Below are 20000 nucleotides of genomic sequence, written 5' to 3'. Positions count from 1 at the left end.
CCGACGATGTGGCTGCAACTGAGCTGATCAGTGTGGAGAAGGTCATTCTGCACTCCCAGTACAATAAACAGACATTTGATAATGATATAGCTCTTTTGAAGTTGTCCAAAGTCCTGACCTTCTCCACGGAGGTGCGACCTGTCTGTCTTCCTGAGGACGACAGCAAAACCTATGCAGGTGCAAATGGCATTGCCTCCGGCTGGGGAACGCTGTCCTCGGGGGGAAGTCAGCCCAATCAGCTGATGGAAGTGACCGTGCCCATCCTGGACCCAAGCTGCTGGGGCCAGTCGGTGACCGAAAGGATGCTGTGCGCAGGATACTCGGAGGGCGGCAAGGACACCTGCCAGGGAGACTCCGGAGGACCTCTGTGTGTGGTGGAGGGCAACAGGTATTATCAAGTCGGCGTGACGTCCCACGGCTTCGGTTGTGCTAATGCCAACAGCCCCGGAGTGTACTCTAGAGTGAGCAAGTTCCTTTCCTGGATCATGGCGAACACCGCCGACGCCGCCTACTGTTGAGGCCATACTAAGTGCGTCACTGTCTTTCAGCTGCAGATCCTCTAAAGCTCCCGGGAACTCTAACAATCCAGAAACACTTCCATCCATTTAATAAGCCAGTAAAAACATGGACAAGTGAATTAAAAAAAGAGATAAGCAATCAAAAGTCAAACTTTACTATTTTAAGCCCAAAACATATGATACCTAAGTGGATGGAATTCTAATTTATGCAAGGAGTTAAGATAAAAGAAATATATATATACATATATATTGTTATGTAATGATGTAATTAATTGAAGATTGTTGAATAAATAAATAACTGTCATGTAATATAATCAGGAAAATATAGTTATGAAATAAAAATCGCTTCACATTCTTATTTTCGTTCTCTATTCCTATTACTTGAACTACATTTCAAAATATCAATACTGCTTGATGTCACGACCGTGGGTACATTAAAGGTAGGGTCTGCCCAATACTGAGTGTCTATCAATATAAATATATATACGTATATATGTATATGTGTACATATAATATAATATACACATACGAAAACGTATCTATGGGGGTTGAGTTTTTTCCTCGCTATATATCCTTATCAACTCGTTATCAATAGGTTTATAATGGAAATTATGACAATTATACTTCTCATTCATTACACATTTATTCCCTTATCTCCTTATCTTTTCATTTTGTCACAAAGAACTTCAATGATATTATGTTATTTCAAGACCATGAACTACTTCTGCATTCCCAAATACTCGTGTTCAATGTCCTTTACATTTGAAAACAGGATTTCAACAAGTACTCAATAAGACACATTTATGAAATCTTGATGCGTACACCACTTCGGAGGGACAAATGTAGCCCTCAGGACCAGCCCAGTGGGTGGCATCGTAAGGAGAGTCCCCAGTGGAGGCCCCAGTGTAGTAAGAGTAATCGAGGGCCTCCTCCTGGTCCTTGGTAAGCATGTCTACCAGGTCATCAGCAGACTGGTCGGCCACGTCAGCGAACTTCTAGGCGAAGAGGTGATCTTGTACTCGGGATACTCAGCGTCTTCCAAGCAGTAGGAGAGAGTAGAGTTGGCAGCGCAGGCGGGGGCATCACTTGGGTCGCAGTAACTGTGCTTGTAGACAAGCTGGTGACCATAAGCAGGCGCATGATGACCGTAGGTGGGCTGTGGGTGATGGCCATATGCTAGGGGATGGACGGAGCCCAGAACGACTCATGTATTCATACACACATATATAACTATATACACATATATATTCATAGCTATTTATCTTTTTCTCTCTTTTTCATATGCATATATAGACACACACACACACATATATAATTTGTGTGTGTGCGTATAATATAAATAAATAAACAAACGGATACATATACATACATACAAAGATATCGATTTATCTATCTACCTATATGCGCACATCTACATATATATGTACAGCCATATTTATATATATATATATATATATATATATATTTATGTCTAAATATATATATATATATACATATGCACACATACACATGAATTTCGAGATAGATCTGGAGAAAGTGGTAATCACAAACAACCTGTTTTTCATGTTAGACATGAAAAATTACAAAACATCATATCTCCTATGCATAAAAGACGCATAAAAGACGTTTGATAATAATGAGACCTTTTTAGGGATGTTATAAACGACAAGATAATATGTGATAATACTCTTATTATCAATGTTATTATTGATGTTATCATTGTTATGACTATTATGTTATTGTTATCATTATTGATAGTATTATAATTATTATTGTCATTATAATTTTCATTACTATTATTATTATTTTCATTATTGTCATCATTATCATTCCTACTTTTCTTTTTACTGTTATTATCATTAGTATTATCATCATTGTTATTGATAGTATTATCGATATTATTATCATAATATATAACATACTCTCAGTATTATATTATTTATATTTGGGTCGTCTAAGGATAGGGATTTGACAAGATTGGTGGAAGGAAGTGAAAAGGCGGGAAAAAAGGGGCAAGAATTGAAGATAATAGACGTTTGACAGTTCTCGTCGAAATCGAGGAAAGATATTTGGGTCATCGGTTGCGTATTATGCTGCATTTTTGTTATAAACACACACATACATTTACATATATATAATTGTAAATCTCTCTCTATATATGTATATATATATGTATATATATATATATATATATATATATATATATATATATATATATATATATATATGAATATATATAGACAGACAGATAAAGGCATATATGTATATACAGTATATGCATGTATATATCTAAAGACATACACACACACACACACACACATATATATATTGAAGAAAGTCCTTCGCAAAACTCGAATGTACGGATCGGGTGGGTTGAGACCGTAGAATGTACTGGAGCTTAAGAACTGAAAGAATGTTCTGTTGTTGTTACGGAGATAAGCCAGTGACTCAGGAATAAAACACGGTTCAGTCAAACGTTGAATAGATTCCAGCAGAAGACATTGAAGACACTTTGCGGAGAAAGAACTCCCTCACTATACTCTCTCTTTCTCTTTCTAATTTCTAGAGATACTCCACTTTCTAGAGAAAAGGGGAGATACATTGATATATAGATAGAGAGAAGGATGAGAGCAAGGGGAGAGAAACTAAAATCATTCCATTTAGGAAGAATCTGGAGAAATCCAGGAATCTGACATTGATGCAGACACATACGCATACACAGAGTGCGAGCACACACACATACACATATATATTAAGAAAGAGGCTGATGGATTTTTCTTAGCACTGGAAGGTAGATTAATATCCAAAAAATGTAAAATAAGATTTATTTTCTTCTTTCACAATTGTTTCCAAGGACGGCATTACTTGCCTTTCTTTTCCCAGGGTGCTAAAAATGTTAAGATATTGTTGAATTATGTCAAGTTCCATTCCCCCCAAATGTTTGTTGAGATCAGTGGTTTGGAGACAAGTGATCGATGGTGTAGGCCCCCAAGAGACAAGCACAGCTGGCGGGAAGCTTGAATGTCTCGATGGCGAAGGGGAAGTACTGATCATAGGGGTCGTAGACGAGGAAACGGTGGTAGATGGACTTCTGCAGACATTTGGACTCGTAGCAGTCAGGCATCAGAGGACATGCATCGGCGGAAGTGAGACACTCTTCGATGCGTGTAGTCTGAGTAAGAGTCTGATAATGGGCAACGACATTATTTACAATGATGACACGCCATTTGTCCTCGGTGTTCTTGGCACGAAGGGGCCTGACGTAAGCGGTCTCTGATGGGCACAAGTAAGTTTCCTTTTCCAGGGTGTTTGGTTGCTCCACAGACAACTCGGTGCTCTTCTCCCAGCATAGAGGGAGAGAAGTTTCTCGAAGTGTTGCACGGCTGCGTGTTTGATCTCATAGATGGGATAATGAGCGGCCTCAAGGCACTATGGTTTGGTTGTGTTGGCATCACACGCTGGCACAGCAGGCTCGTGTCCATGCTCATAGGAAGGCTGTGGATGATAAGCAGGAACAAGGTGGTACGAAGGTTAGGGATGGTAGGATGGCTGTGGGTGGTAGGTAGGTTGATGGTAGTACGAAGGCCGTGCGTGGTGAGGGGAGCTATGATGGCAGACAGCAGGAGCACCGCCGATGCTGATGCTGACGTGTGAGCTCTGGTCGGCTAGAACTACGACAACCAAACACAGCGAAACCTGCAACGAAGAGGATTTGTGCATTTAAATAAAACTTTTAAGAGGTATATACACAGATATGTCTCTGTAATTGGGTGTACGGGTGTATGTGTATGTGTATATGTATTTACAGTCTATAACTTCAAATGCATATCTATATAAACAAAAATTAAATATGTACGTCATCACACACACACACGCAGTGTGTATGTTGATATATCACATATGTATATGAAATATATATATATATATATATATATATATATATATATGTGTGTGTGTGTGTATGTGTGTGTGTGTGTGTGTATACATATCTTGATATATCAAATATATATTTATAAATTAAATTCAAATATATATCTATAAATCAAATTCAAATATATATATATATTTATCATATATATAATACATGTATGTATGGTTGTGTTGTGTATATATATGTGTGTATGTACATTTCTTATATGAATACAAAAATCATGATGAGCTTCATGAACCACGTCATCCTGAAATGATGATTCCCTAGCCAAACGGTAACTTGAACTCACCAAGAATCGTCAAGTTATGTTTTCACTTTCTGCTCTCGGCACGCTCCAACTGTAGCAATCGTGATGCGAAGCGAATGAGATTTGCGAAGTTCTAGCTTCGGCCGGGCCTTCTATATATGGACTGGCCTGTGTCAGCTATTTATGGCTGTCTCATTTTGTTCTCTGACACTCGGTGCTTACCATGAGGTTGGGACTGCCAGCTGGCGCTCCTGCCACCATGGTATAGGCATATCGCATAATCTCTTTACCAGCACGGCGGCTGTTGTAGGCGGTCCCTGTCTCAGGAATTGAGTATGCTCACAATTCTGTAAGTAATGTACGAGTGTGGCGTTCGGCTCTCTTCACGGTCTATTGTCTCTATAATCTGCCATGCACAGAGGAAACCGAGGCGCATTCTGTGAAGAATGACTTCGGTACCTCTGTTGATTACTTCAGAGAGTGCCAGTGGTTCATAGCCTGTGCGTCTGAGTACCAGCTGCCTGAGGGGGAGGATCTCGTTTCCTTTCTGTGAAGCTGAAGGAGGAAGGTACGAGCGGCCGCAGTACACTTCTCCTTTAGTATATTTTTGGCTTGGTAGTATGATCATGGGATTTGGGGGCATACCCCTGAAAATGTCGGCTAGTCTATCAGCAAGCTCATTCCCTTTGATGCCAATGTGGATGGGGACCCAGTTAATGATAAGTCTTCTACCTTGAGCAAGAATTCTCTGTGGTATGGTGAGCACAGTAGTCAGGAGGTAGATGTTGTCTTTAAGTGAGCTGTGCTGAAGACAGTCAATGGCTGCCCTGGAGTTTGTATGTATGACAATGTGTCCTTTCCTTAGGAACCTGTGGGCTGGGGCGTATCAACACCCTGTCTGTGTGAGACATTCAGGAGTTGTTTGCAAAGGGCTCATTGTTTTGTTCTAGGTGTCTGTCATTACTTTCATGACAGACAGTCGTGCTTTGGTTTGGTCAACCAGGTATTAGACCTTCTGGAACGAGAGGGTCCGGTCTATTCTTACTCCAAGGTACTGGAAGTCCTGGACACATTCCAGGTCCATTCCCTGGATTTTCAGTCTCAGAGCCATGGCTTTGGATTTGACTGCAGAGATCTTTAGCCCTGTCCTAAAACACTCCTCAGTCACAAGGTCCAGACAACGCTGGGCTTTATTTAGGCAGTAGTGGACCAGTGGAGTGTAGCGCCCTCTGGGAACCACTCAAATATTTCATCCAGATGGGCACTATCTGTTAAATCCTTTCTGTGGTTTCTCTAAAAGTTACCTTTAGAACCCACACTATAAAAGAAGAATCATACAGGGTATTTATGATCTAATTTCAGCCTTAGAAGTAACTGAGAGAAGGGGTAATATCAAAACACTTAATGAGCTTACAAATTTTAGTTGACATTATGAATCATAAATCAGTACTCTTTTACAATAAAATAAACATACATTTACCAAAAAGTCCAGGTACTCCAACCTGTCACTCTTTACACAAGTTGTTATTCTCAGCTATCTTCTTTCCTTTTCTTCATCCATTTCCTGGGCTCTCCAAAGATGTCATTTTCTTTCATTCTTGTGCACAGCACTAGGAACGAATACATCCAATCTTCAACAAAACCAAATAAAAACAAAACAAAAACATATAAAACTAAAAATAACTAAAAACATAAACACATTCCTAGAAAAGAAACAATATTTTAGTTTAGGAATGATAAAACAATATAAAGTTATACATTCTAAGCAAATAATTTCTTGAAATAACAAAAATATTTCTTACAATCAAACAAATTATGTAAAACATATATGTCATTATATATGATCTGAGTAATTGTATGCACATTATAGTAAATTTTGACTAAACATCATTTTAACAGTATACGATTATAAATGTTAAGAACACTTGCCATGTGCCAGCCTCGAGCTGTGAATAAGACATAATGTTTATCTCTAATTTCTAGTTTGATCTCAAATATTTACTTTCTTTTGTTCTATAAATCAAATATATAGTATTTTATGATTTTATTAATTATATAATTACAGTTGAATATTCTTTCTTACCTCGGATATTTCAGGATAATCTAAAACAACTTTCAGGCTGTTGTATGACACTTTTCTCTGATCTCTCTCTCTCTATTATTATAGCAATAGTATCAGGCTTTAGTTCTGTATATATTTCAAAATTTAAAGTCTACTCAGATCACATATAGTACAAACATATAGTTCTTCTTAACCTATACATGCATAATTTTCAGAACTTGAATTATTTTTTTCAATAACAAAAATAGTACATATTGTTTTCTTTATCAAAATATCAATTATACAATCTTAATTTAACGGAACTATTGACATATAACAGTGTACCTTTAAATAAAGAGAATGTATGGTGGGGTAACAACAAAAAAAAAGTACTTTGTAGGGTAGACTATTATATTTAACAATTTCCTAATCTTAATAAAAAAAAAAAAAAAAAAAAAAAACATGATATAGAAATATATGAAATGATTAAGAACTTTTTATCTTACATAGCTAAAGACAAAAACTGAGGTATATATAAGTAATACATATGCATACAGACCAAGTGAGGTAAATCAAGGGTGGTTCCTAGACGAATTTTTGGGTCATTCTAACTTCACATCCATTGTGCTCATTACAGGAGGTGATAGCATGGTTGTCTGCATAGGAGATGATTTTGCACCACACTGGGAGGTTTATGTTGAGGATGCAGGACATGAAGGTGTTAAATAGGGCTAGACTGAGAACCCCACCCTGTGGCGTTCCATTTTCTAATGGCATGTGCTGTAATAGGTGACCCTGGAATTTGACTCTGGCTGTCCTGTTCCTGAAGTAGTCACCTATCCAAGCCCAGAGCAAGAGGACCTGCTAATTCAAAAGCCTTCTCCAGGTCAAGGAATACTACCACAGATGTGGCTGTGCTGCTTGTGCTTAAGAGTCTGGCTATGCTGTGTGCTGTGCTCATGCCCCTGGTGAACCCATGGAAGTGTTCATATAGGGGTCTCATTTTCCATTGGCGCCGGTTTAGTAACATCCTCTCGGCAGTCTTGGCCAGACAGCTGAGGAGAGAGATGGGGCGGTACTTCCCTGGCTCCTTTGGTTTTGGGATGGGAACTATGGTAGTCCTTTTCCAACTCTGTGGTAGAGTGGAAGTTGTTAATGAGTTGCAAGAGTGCAAGCTCACGTGCTAGTCCTCGGTGGGAAATGATGGGGTACGAGATCCTATCAGAGCCCGGGGCTGTGTTAGAACTGATTTTGTAGGAGTTATCAGGTTCGGCTGCCCTTTCTCTGATCTGAGCAAGCCTGTCTGGATGTAGGCGTTCTTGTCTTGCCACTCAGCTCGGCTGGCAGACTGTAACTGCCAGTCTGTTTGCCTCTGCTTGAGGGTCATGATGTATGCACCTCGGAGCTGAGCGGCTGGTAGCTTGGCTGACCAGTTGTCGAAGGACTCACACCATTGCAGTCTCTTTTCCTGCCTGACTCTGTTGGCAGTTTCCTTGGCATTCCTGACAGCCTCCCTTAGGAGGGCTAGGTTGTCAGGGGTTCTTTGCCTTCGGATTTGTTTTTGGCACATGTTTACTTTGTGGTTGACCTCCCCAATCTCGTCGTTAAAGTGACAGGCGTCTTTGTGACTCCTGGACCCTGGCCGAGTTTTGGGTATGCTCAGTGAGGCTGCTTGATTAATGGCATTTATAAGTCTGGCTTCAAGCACTTCCACATTTTCACTTTGTGGGGGTTCATTGGATCTCAGCGAGCCAAGGCGTTCTGAAACGCCTACCAGTTAGCCTTGTCTGTTTTCCATCTTAGATTTGGTCATGGCATTTAGGCTGGGCCAGCATCCATGAGGGTAGATATAGTGCCGGTAATGGTCACTTGTGACAGTCTCATCGACACACCAGCTATCCTATCCAGAATTGCAGTGGCCAAGGTGAGGTCTAGGACCCCTCCTCTGAAATGTGTTGGCTCTTGGGTATTGAGGAGAGCGATCTCAGGGATTGTCTCAAGCACGTTGGCTATGTGATAGCCAGCCGCATCCGGTGCCCAGCAGGGAGCCAGGATGGGTTGGTGTGCATTGAAGTCTCCCTCTATGATCATTCGGTCATGTGCAGCAGAAGCCCAGACTTGGCTTATATCTAAGCTCCTACAGCCTGGCTGGCTGTACACATTGTACAGTTTGAGGGGCCCCCCGGCCAGGTGAATCTCAACAGCAAGATATTCAACATCGTTTCCACAGTGCGGTGCATTGGCTATTGCGGAGCAAAGGATTGTTGATTTGACAAGGGTGATCAAGCCTCTCTTGCCAGCTGTTTGTGGCAGCATGAAGACATGATACCCTGAGAAGCGAACAGCGTCCACTGTTAATGTCTCCTGGAGCATGACAATGGCAATGTCTTTGATCGCACTATTGCGTTGAGGAGTGGCATTCCTTGTGGAGAAGCCATTGATGTTCCACTGTAGTATGCTTAGGTTGTGTGTCATGATGTTACTTGAAGATAGTTATATCAGAGACATCATCATATTCGGATTGAGAGTTGGAGTCTGACAACTCCATTGCGAAGTCCTCACTGGTTGAGGGGTCTATGTCTGTTCTCAGGCTATCCCTGGGTCTACTGGGGAGTGGAGAGCCTTTGGTAGGTCTGACTTTACTTAGTTTGGCTTTTCTCTCTTCAGGCTTTTTCTGTGTATCTTTTTCTTTGCTTGCCTTGCCTGGGCAATGTCAGCATGCTCTGGCTCTGGCTGCACAGATTTAGCCTGGTTTGGCTCTGCCTGTGAAGTCATGGCCTGGGTTGGAGTGGGGTGAGGGTGGGGCTGGTTTCGCTCTCTCCAGCTTCCTTCCCTTCTGGACTGCTACAGTCTTGGTCACTGCCGTCATGGCGACCGTGACTGCCTTCTCAGCCTCTTCACTCGGCCTCCCCCGGGCTGTTGCTACTGCTGTGACTACAGCAGTCAACAGGAGAGTCATATCTTCCTTGACACAGACACCACATTTAGGCAGCTAGCCAGGTAGTGACCATATTTCTGGCACATGAAACACCGAAGTGGCTCAGGCACATTCGTTTGAAGGTTGTAGGTGCCCCAGTTACCCAGATCAAGGGTAGTGGTTGGGGCTCCTTTCATGGTCACCAGAACTTGCCTGGTTGGAATCTTCCCCTTCGACATTCGGGAAGCCTCCACGACCTGTGGGTGTGATGTGATCAGTTCCATATTGTATGAGACTCTTGACTTTCTTATCCTCGGGATTCAGTGGTGAGAGGATCACTTTCCTCCCATCTTTCAGCTCCTTCGTTTGTCCTGCAGGAAATTCAGGGTAGCTTGGTCTTTGGGCATAATGATCATGCCCTGATCTCTGGATTTTCAGTTGCAATTTCAATGCCCTGACCAGTTGCTTGGCACTGTCGAAGCGTTCGGGTTTAGCTGGTACTTTAAAGTGGGGGAAAACCTTTAGGGGGTCCAGACTCTCCCTCAGAGTCTGTCTCCGGCTTCGGACGTTTCGGCAGCAGCTGATTCGGCTGGTTCAGCTTGTACTCCCATCTCAGTCAGGGAGAACGTCAGAGGAGAACTCAGGGGCTTGGCTGCAGGCCTGGAGAGGCCAGCACAAGAGTCCATCTGTTGGACAATCTGATGGATGTTTTTCCGGTCTTATCCATCTTGGCAGCAGGCGTCACAGTGTCATCCTTTGCATGGGGTTTTCTTTTGCCACCAGGAGGCACACATGGCTTCAGGGTGGCTGCCGTTGTCTGGGCCTTGTATGGGTCATCAACATTTGCATCTGTTTGTGGGTGATTTTTCCATGTATTGGACAGTTACTTAATCCTCTCACGCCCCTACCCACCACAGAGTCCAACAAAGGGAAGCTGAGTGTTAGAGCCAGGGTCTAACAGCTACAGGGGTGATGAGAGGATATACACAGCCAATAGCCATTGTAACGGTACTCACGGACCAGTGTGAGTGCCAACGGCGGCTTGACTGCTTGACCCTAGCCTCCCGAGGGAGACCAGCCGATTGGCCTGACTGGGCAAGGATCAGACCGCCTGTCTTGCTGGAATAGAGGACCAAAGAGGCGTACTCATTCACGGCATCGCTCAACCTCCAGGACTCCCTTCCCCACAGCACAGAACGGCAAACACGTGGGTAGGTGTAAACCCCTGGGGAGAGACCAGAGGGGATGCCCTTCCACCCACGGGACATCATTGTTTGGAACCCTTTTGTTCCTCCCTCTGAAGCAGCCACCCAAAGGTTGCTTCACCTCAGTGAGGGAGGGAGCTCTTGCACTTTTTCCAGGCGGTTCCTTGCATCCTTCTGAAACAGCCACCCAAAGGTTGTTTCACCCCAGTGAGAAGAGGACCTGTGCCTTTTCAAAGTGAATCCTTCTGAAACAACCACCCAAAGGCTGTTTCACCTTAGTGAGGGAAAGGAGCTCTTGCACTTTTTTTTCCAGACGGTTCCCATCATCCCTCTGAAACAACCACCCAAAGGTGGTTTCACCTCAGTGAGGGAAGAAGGGTCCTGCACCTGTTCAGGGAAGTTCCTTCTTCCCTCTGAAACAGCCACTCAAAGGCTGATTCACCACAGTGAGGGAGAGAAGCTAACTTTCGAGGCAGTTTCTGTGGCGGGACGGGAGGGCGGTATTCTGTCTAGCAGTAGCTATTTAAACAGAACCAGGGTGAGGGCCTCTGAAAGGGAGGGGCTCCTACCTGCCTATTCATTCCTATGCGGAAAAAAAAAAAAAAAAATAGAGCGGCAGTCATCAGATGGTCTGCCATACCAGTCCCTAGCAAATTGAACCCAGATACCCACCAAGTGTGCAGAGAGTTATCCTAATGCCGAAAAATCCGTAAAGGAAAGACTAAGCTAGAAAGCACGAAGCTAAATGAAAGCAAATAGCATCGCGGCAGCAACGAAAGGTGGACGCGAGAGCCGAATTTGCCGTGGGGCGAATCCAGTACATCTCTTTAAACCGCCCAGGCAAAAACCTTGAGACCGAGAGCTCTCTTTGCGTTACCTGGCTTAGCTCCACCCGCTGCGCCCCGCCAAACGCCTTTTACGGTACGATCGTCCCGTTGCTCTGAATCAGCCGCGTAAGGCTGATTCACCGCACATCTAGCTTCGCCCGGGCCTTCTATATATGGCCCGGCTGCGACCATGATGATGGACCTCCTTTATATGGGGAGCAGCACCCCGCCCCCCTCCTCGCTTCCCTGCAGCCCCGCTGAATAACTGAAAGGCGAAATTGAAATAACCCAACTTTATGGATTTGCTTCCGTGATGGCAGTGATTTAAATATTACGTATATGACCCCACCGATAGCCACACAAATATAGTGTAGTAAGCGTGATTGAAGAATAAGGATACTTAGAAATATAGCGTTTCAGGAAAGAAATAATTAAGTGAAGGGTATCCTTGGGCCAGCCAGCCGTCTCTCACAGGAATTAAGAACCGTTTCCACACACATGCACACGCATATGTATATCTATATATGCAAACATGTGTGTATAAATTCACACACACACACACACACACACACACACACACACACATACAAACAGACGCGCGCGCGCGCACATATATATATATATATATATATATATATATATATAAATATCAATCACATTTATATGTACACACACACACACACACACACACACACACACACATATGGATATTAGTAGCATCATTATTATTGTTTTCACAGTTATTATTATTATCATTGTTATTATGATTATTGTAATCATTATAAATATAATTATCGTTATTAATTCCATTGTTATTATTATTATCACTATTATTATCATTATAATTATTATTACTATTATCACTATCACTATTATTGTTGTTATAATCATTATTATTTCTGTTATCATAATCATTCTTATATCCGTATCATTACAGACCCTTTTAGTGGTTACATAAATATGTGTTTGTGTGTGTGAGTGTTTTTGTACACACACATAGATATACACTCACACACACACACACACACACACACACACACACACACCTATATATACATATTTAGAAAAGGTATGAATAAGAATTAACATCTTCACAATGCAAGAGATGTATTGGACTGGTTTCGATTATATCTTCGTCAGAAATACATACATCAAAGGAATTATAGAGTATATATATATCAGACATGAGTTGACGAAACACCTGACGACTGTGACATCCCACTCGTTGTCCGTATAATTGCTGCCACGACCTTGGATAGTTTGAATCTGCCCCATGCTGTGTGACACTTCTCCGTATGCAGCTTCCTTGATTTGTCTTTTTTTGTTTGTTCAGGCCTCCATGGACTGTTATATCTCCTTCCAGTTGGGTAGATGTCCAGCTTCATCTATATGTACCACCATGGCGATGGAAGTCCTATGGTGACGGATGTCAGTTCGATGTTAGCTGATCCTGGTGCTGAAACCGCAGCCTGTTTCACCAAAGTATGTTGTATGGCATCTGTTCCAGGGTATGCGATATACAGCACTGTTAGGGTCGCTTTCAGGCTGCTTCTTGTCTCGTATTAAGTCATGTATTTCTTTTCCGGATCTGCTGGCGATTTTCACTGTATTGCCGAAGAATCTGCTAATCGTCTGGGAAATGTTCTTGGCGGTAATATGAGAAAATTACCAGACGAGGGTGCAGGGTCTGATCTTGCAAATATGTTCTCCGCCTTCCTCCTGAAGTTTAGTAGGAAGCCTCTGGGATATTTGTTTCACGAAAAAAATAATCATATAGGCAACCTCATCCTCAAGAAATTCAGGGCTGTAGATCCTCAGTTCCTCCTCCACGGTGAACTGGATTTTCTCGTGGACGGAGTTAAGCCGCGTCAGTGTATGTTGTAAGTATGATCTTCTGGAGACAATGACGAGGACATCATCTACGTATCGAAGCCAAGTTGAATGTCTGCCGATTATATCCTTGTAGTAATCCCTCTCCAGCGTCTCCATAAACAGGCAGGCCATGACTGCACTCAGGGGGGAGCCCATGGCAAGACCACTAATCTGCTGGTACTTTTTCCCAGCAAAATCGAAGTAGCCGAAGTCCACGCATAACGAAGTGATGTCTCGGCAGTGGAAGCTCAGCATCTGTAATGGAGCTGGTGACCCTCTCGACTGATCGGACTACTCCGTCTGTGGGTACATTGGTGAAGAGGAATTTTACATCAAAACTGGAAAGCTTTTTATTTCTACACCCGGAACTCTGAAGACGTCTGATGAGGTCCCCTGATAAGATTCCTACCTGAAGAATTTAGGTGGGAATCACTGATGACCCCCATAGCGCCGGAGAGGGGTTAGCCAATTACTTAGCCAAACGATGGGGTGCACTGCCAATACCAGAGGTGATCGGTCTCATCGGTACGCCTGGCTTGTATACCTTCGGGAGATCTCTCATGGACGGGTTGCGTGGAGCCTCTTCAATCAGGTGAAGTAAGCCTTTACCTTCAGCTGATCATAGGAGTAAATCCCTCGCCTTCTTCTTCATCTTCCCCTCACCTTTCGTTACTTTCCTGTAAACAGAAGCATCGGAAAGTAAATTGTTAATTTTATGTATGTAATCATTTATGTCCATAACAATACCACTACCTTTATCAGACTGGGTGAAGACGATCGTCTTCGTCGCGGAGGCCCTTCGGTACGGTGATATATCTGTGTGGGATCGCATGGGGCGGGACGACGCATCAGCCATGCACCACGCAGTAATCCCTTGGACGAACCCTTTGTCGACTTCACTATCGGTCCAGCGTTGGTTCACGATAACGTAGTCGATTAGGTAATGGTTTCCTGTCCGATGCTGAATTTGAGGCCAAGGAAGAGGGCTTCTTTTTGAGGACATGTTTCTGAGAAGATCCCTTCGTCCAACTTCCGTCCATCTGCTCTTGCTGCATATACGATGTAATTTCGCCTTGTGTTAGATTCGCTGAGCTTGATCTTCTTGCTGTAGTTGGAGAACCAGCTCATGGGGAAGGTGTTCGCCCTCGAGTTCATTCCAGAGTTCGTAGAGCCGATGTTGTAGGGTCCTAATGGCCTCCACAAGTAAGGCCCGAGTGCTATCAAGGAACGTATGTTTGCCGGATTTAAACTGGCTCGGAGCTGAAGGTGGCAATACTTGCTCAGCCAAGCAGTCCATAAGGAAACAACATCGATTCTTGACACTCTGGATCTTGCGTCTTGTGAAAAAATCCCGGGGAGGGGCAACCCACTCGCCATTCATACCGTGAGAAGGATGAACCATATTCACGTTGACAAATGTAGAAACGGCATGAATGAAAATTAATATCTTCACAATGCAAGAGATATATTTGACCGGTTTCGATTATATCTTCGTCATGTATATATTTAAATATACATATATGCATACATATGTATATACATATATACATACATATACATATACATACACATGTATATGCATATCTATATATATATATATATATATATATATATATATATATATATGCATATGTATATATGTATATATACACATATGCATATATGTATACATATATATATATATATATACATATATGTGTGTGTGAATATATATGAGACTCGAGATGGACGGAAGCAAAACATCGAAAATATATTACGATATACTAGTCTAATGATTGTATTTATGATTATAATGAAATTAACTATTCATAATGTTATTTTCTCCATGGGAACGGCTGCAAATGCTGAATGAAACAAAATTGAAAGTTTGCTGTTTGAGACTGTATAGCCACTGCCTCTGGTTTGCGAACCCATCTGTGACACTTTAAAGTCATCGAAACCAGTTCGATAACAATGCTGATCTGACCAACAACACTGATCTGCAAGACTTCTGTCAGCATAATGTTTATCTGCAACACTTTCCTCTTGCTATGATTACTTCGTAGAAACTTTACCATGGATTGCTTTCATAATGATTGCACAATATATCCCATTGGCCCAAAGTACGCCAGTAGTTGCGGTCAACGTCTCAGTTCAGTTTCTTACCTGGTGTCACACAGGGACTCAAGGGCAGAGAAAGAAAGGAAAACTGAGAGAGGAGAGAGACTCGAAATTCATATCATCTTAAGGAGTAATGTTTATATGATTGCTAATATAACATGTTAACCAGACGCTTTTGGAATAAAATGCTTATGGAATATGAGGAAACACTTCATTCACTGGCAGTCTTTCATAACCTTGGATTAGCAATGCAGACGGGCGTATATAAGCTCGGTAATAAGGGATTTAACAGTAGAAACGGTTCTCGTATCTATCTGCTCCTCTCAAAATGGCTCTTACGTTGGTAAGTTGTGACAATATTGCCAGCTCAAGGTGTCTTCACCGTACTATGTGAAGCCTTCACGAAACGTTATCTTATATATTATATTAATGCTGATCTTTACTTTCCAGGTGGTCGTTCTGGCATGCGCCGGAGTCTGGGCTATGTTCATACCCTAGCATATGGCCATCACCTACAGCCCGCTTACCGTCATCATGCGCCTGCTTACGGTCACCAGCTTGTCTACAAGCACGGTTACTGCCCTCGCCTGCGCTGCCAACTCCACTCTCTCCTACTGCTTGGAAGACGCTGAGTATCCCGAGTACGAGATCAAGGCTGCCATCATTGCCGAGTACCTCTTCGCCAAGAAGTTCGCTGACGTCGTTGACCAGTCAGCTGACACCCTATTTATGTGTGTTGGGGGTGTTTCTGAGTATATACGTGTTCAGGTATATATGGAAATTTGGATAATCATAACGAACCTGATAATTATGTACCTAGAACAACCAATGTAAACAGATCTAGCTTGCTAAGAGATAGAGCTGGCTGGCCCAAATATATCTATTTCCTGAAATTTCAAAGTATCTTTATACCATAACCATATTTCCTTCAGCACATTTGCACAACTATCATGATGGTCATAAATGTAAAGTTTAAAACTAAGTGCTAACACGGAAGCAAATTAATTGGGCACATAAAGCAATATTAGACCATTTTCCTCTTTCCATTATTCACTGGGAAAGTAGAGAAGTAGAGAAAAATAATCTCAGAATCATGCGATTCATGACACCAATCGTAACGTATGTATACATAGGAAAAAAGTACATAGCTATATACATACGTACACACGCGCGCGCGTATATGTTTATATGCACATACATGTGCATATAAACAGCATATATATATATATATATATATATATATATATATATATATATATATATATACATATACAGCATATATATATATATATATATATATATATATATATATATATATATATATATATATATACATATACATATATATGTTGTATATATGTATATATATATATATGCTGTATATGTATATATATATATCTATATATATATATATATATATATATATATATATATATATATATATATATATGTGTGTATATATATATACACGCATGTGTGTGCGTCTGTGTATATGTGATTGTGTGTATGTGTGGTTGTGTGTATGTGTGTGTCTGTATATGTACACATAAACACACACATATATATGTATATATATATGTATATATATATATATATATATATATATATATATATATATATATATGTGTGTGTGTGTGTGTGTGTGTGTGTGTGTGTGTGTGTGTCTGTATTTGTGTGATTATGTGTATGTCTGTATGACTGTATATTTACACACACACACACACACACACACACACACGCACACACACACACTCACACACACACACATACACACACACACACACACACACACACCATATACATATATTTATATATGTTTACTTAAACTCACACATATCTATCTATCTATATATATGCTATATATATTTAAATGTATATACATACACACACATACACGCGCATACACACATATATATATATACACACATGTATACACACATACACGCACATACACATGCATATATGTACATACCCACACACACACACACACACACACACACACACACACACACACTTTCATTCACACACATATACATATGAACCTTCCATTCCCAGGCGTTACCGTGAGGCCCTTCAAAGCCTGCACATTTTGCCTTCTGACAAGGGCAACTCGGTGGTGGTGCTTGACCATGCCTCCTTCCTGCAGAAGGCCCGTGACCTGTTGGATGACTCTTCCACCTATGCCCCCCTGACCAGCGACCACCGTGAACGCATTAGTGCTACTTTCCACCGTCACCCGAAGGAGATACCAGCTTGTTTCCCGGAGGCGAATCTCTACCATAAGTCCAAGGTCATCAACCCTCGTCTCCCTCACTTCTATAGGCTTCCTAAAACCCATAAGCCAGCCGTGCCTCTGCGCCCCATTATCTCTTTCAGGGGATCTGTAACGCACCCTCTGGTGGCCTGACTGGTAAAGTCTCTCACTCTCCCCTCTCGGCACCTTCTCTCCAGCTCACCTCCGACACTCTCAGGACTTCATCTCCCGTGTCCGTGGAGTCCCGCCGGCGACCAAGATGAGCTTGGATGTCGACTCTTTGTTCACCAAGGTCCCGCTTGATGACATCCTCGCTTTCCTTCAGAGGAGGCTCCCCCCCTAACCTGGTCCACACCAGTCTTCCCTCATCATCGAAGATGGGCACCTATGCTGTTCCTTGTACCTCCTGTGATAAGCAGGATAAGTCTCCCTAAGTGTCTGTCTCAGCATAAGTACGCACAACAACAACGCCCTCTTTTGCCATCAGTGGGCCACATTAGATGTACTGGTCAGTGGCGCGAATTGTCTTTCCTTCCGCTGATGTCCACGCCCGCAAACTGGTGGAATCCTCCTTAATAAAACTGCTGCCTAATTTCAACCTGAAGAGCGGCTTTTCTCCTGCCGACAGACTCCTCACTTCCCACATCCTCCGCCTTCTTCCGTATGCCGGCCACCCTGCACGTAGTCCACACGACCCTTCAACCTCATCTGACCTCCCATCGTTTCTGCTCGTTTGTCCTCACCTGCCCCGTTTACCGTTTTGCCTCTCCTCTCTCTTTTATACCCCCTCCTCTCCCTTTCCTCTTCACACCTGAGGATGGAATCCAGGTGGGTTCCGAAACTGTTGTCTCACTTTCAATAAATCTAGTTTTACATTGTGGGTTTTTCTACTATGTTTATATATGTATATATGTATATATATATATATATATATATATATATATATATAAACACACATATATACATGTATATATATATACACACACACACACACACACATATATATATATATATATATATATATATATATAAATATATATATATATATATATATATATATATATATATATATATATGCATATATAAATACATATATATGTGTGTGTGCACACACACATATATATGTGTGTATATATATATATATATATATATATATATATATACATACATATACACAAATGCATATATATATATATATATATATATATATATATATATATGTATATAGTATATATTTATATTGATCTATCTCATTCTGTATACACACACATATATATGTCTGTTTGTTTTCTATCTATCTCAATATATGTATATATGTTCACACACAAACAAACATATATATGCATACATATGCACACATATATACTATATATACGTATATGTGTATATATACGGATACATATATATATATATGTGTGTGTGTGTGTGTGTGTGTGTGTGTGTGTGTGTGTGTACATATATGCAAAACATAAATATATATATATGTTTGTGTCTGTATATGTATGTCAATACACACACACACACACACACACACACGCACACACACACACACACACACACACACACACACACACACACACATATATATATATACATATATATTTATATATAAATATCTATATATCTATATATATATATATATATATATATATATATATATATATATGCGTGTGTGTGTGTGTTTTTACGGGTATCTTTGCATATATATATTCATATATATGATGTACAGAAAGACATACACGCATATATATGTATACGCATATGGATACATTAATATTTATATTGATATCCATTTATCTATCTCTATTCTACACATATATATAATAGGTATTCACAATGTGTATTTAAACACAGCCATGCAAATACTTCACACGCACACATATGTATGTGTGTACTTACGTATGTGCACACATGTTTGCTGGCCACCTCTATCCTTCCGGGATGTCGGGGGAGGGAGGAGAATCCCCACAAAGAAATTAGTGCGCCTAACGGAAAGTCAGCAAATGCTTTACTCACTTTCACTCTCTCCTGCCCTTGGAAGCGCATCTCCAGCCTGCGGGGGCGTGGCCTATCTCTACCTGGAGTATA

The 20000-nt window shown here is 41.3% G+C and overlaps 2 protein-coding genes across 2 annotated transcripts in view; one reads left to right on the top strand and one right to left on the bottom strand.

The window, feature by feature from the left end:
* Positions 1 to 870, top strand: part of LOC125040430 (transmembrane protease serine 9-like) — a 21155-nt gene extending 20285 nt beyond the window's left edge. Inside the window, exon 6 of the mRNA XM_047634983.1 lies at positions 1 to 870. This exon is cut by the window's left edge and continues 532 nt beyond it. Coding sequence (XP_047490939.1) covers positions 1 to 518 — 518 coding nt within the window. The 3' untranslated portion in view covers positions 519 to 870.
* Positions 871 to 3468: 2598 nt separating this feature from the next.
* LOC125040429 lies at positions 3469 to 4975 on the bottom strand. The gene is made up of 3 exons (XM_047634982.1): positions 4919 to 4975; positions 4099 to 4214; positions 3469 to 3901 (listed from the first exon to the last, which is right to left on the bottom strand). Exons 1-3 carry the CDS (start codon positions 4973 to 4975, stop codon positions 3469 to 3471), a joined length of 606 nt encoding a protein of 201 aa, XP_047490938.1.
* Positions 4976 to 20000: the final 15025 nt, after the last annotated feature.

This window comes from Penaeus chinensis, chromosome 29 (genome assembly GCF_019202785.1).
Source record: "Penaeus chinensis breed Huanghai No. 1 chromosome 29, ASM1920278v2, whole genome shotgun sequence".
In the NCBI taxonomy this organism is placed as follows: domain Eukaryota; kingdom Metazoa; phylum Arthropoda; class Malacostraca; order Decapoda; family Penaeidae; genus Penaeus; species Penaeus chinensis.
This window is presented reverse-complemented; position numbering and strand designations above follow the sequence as displayed.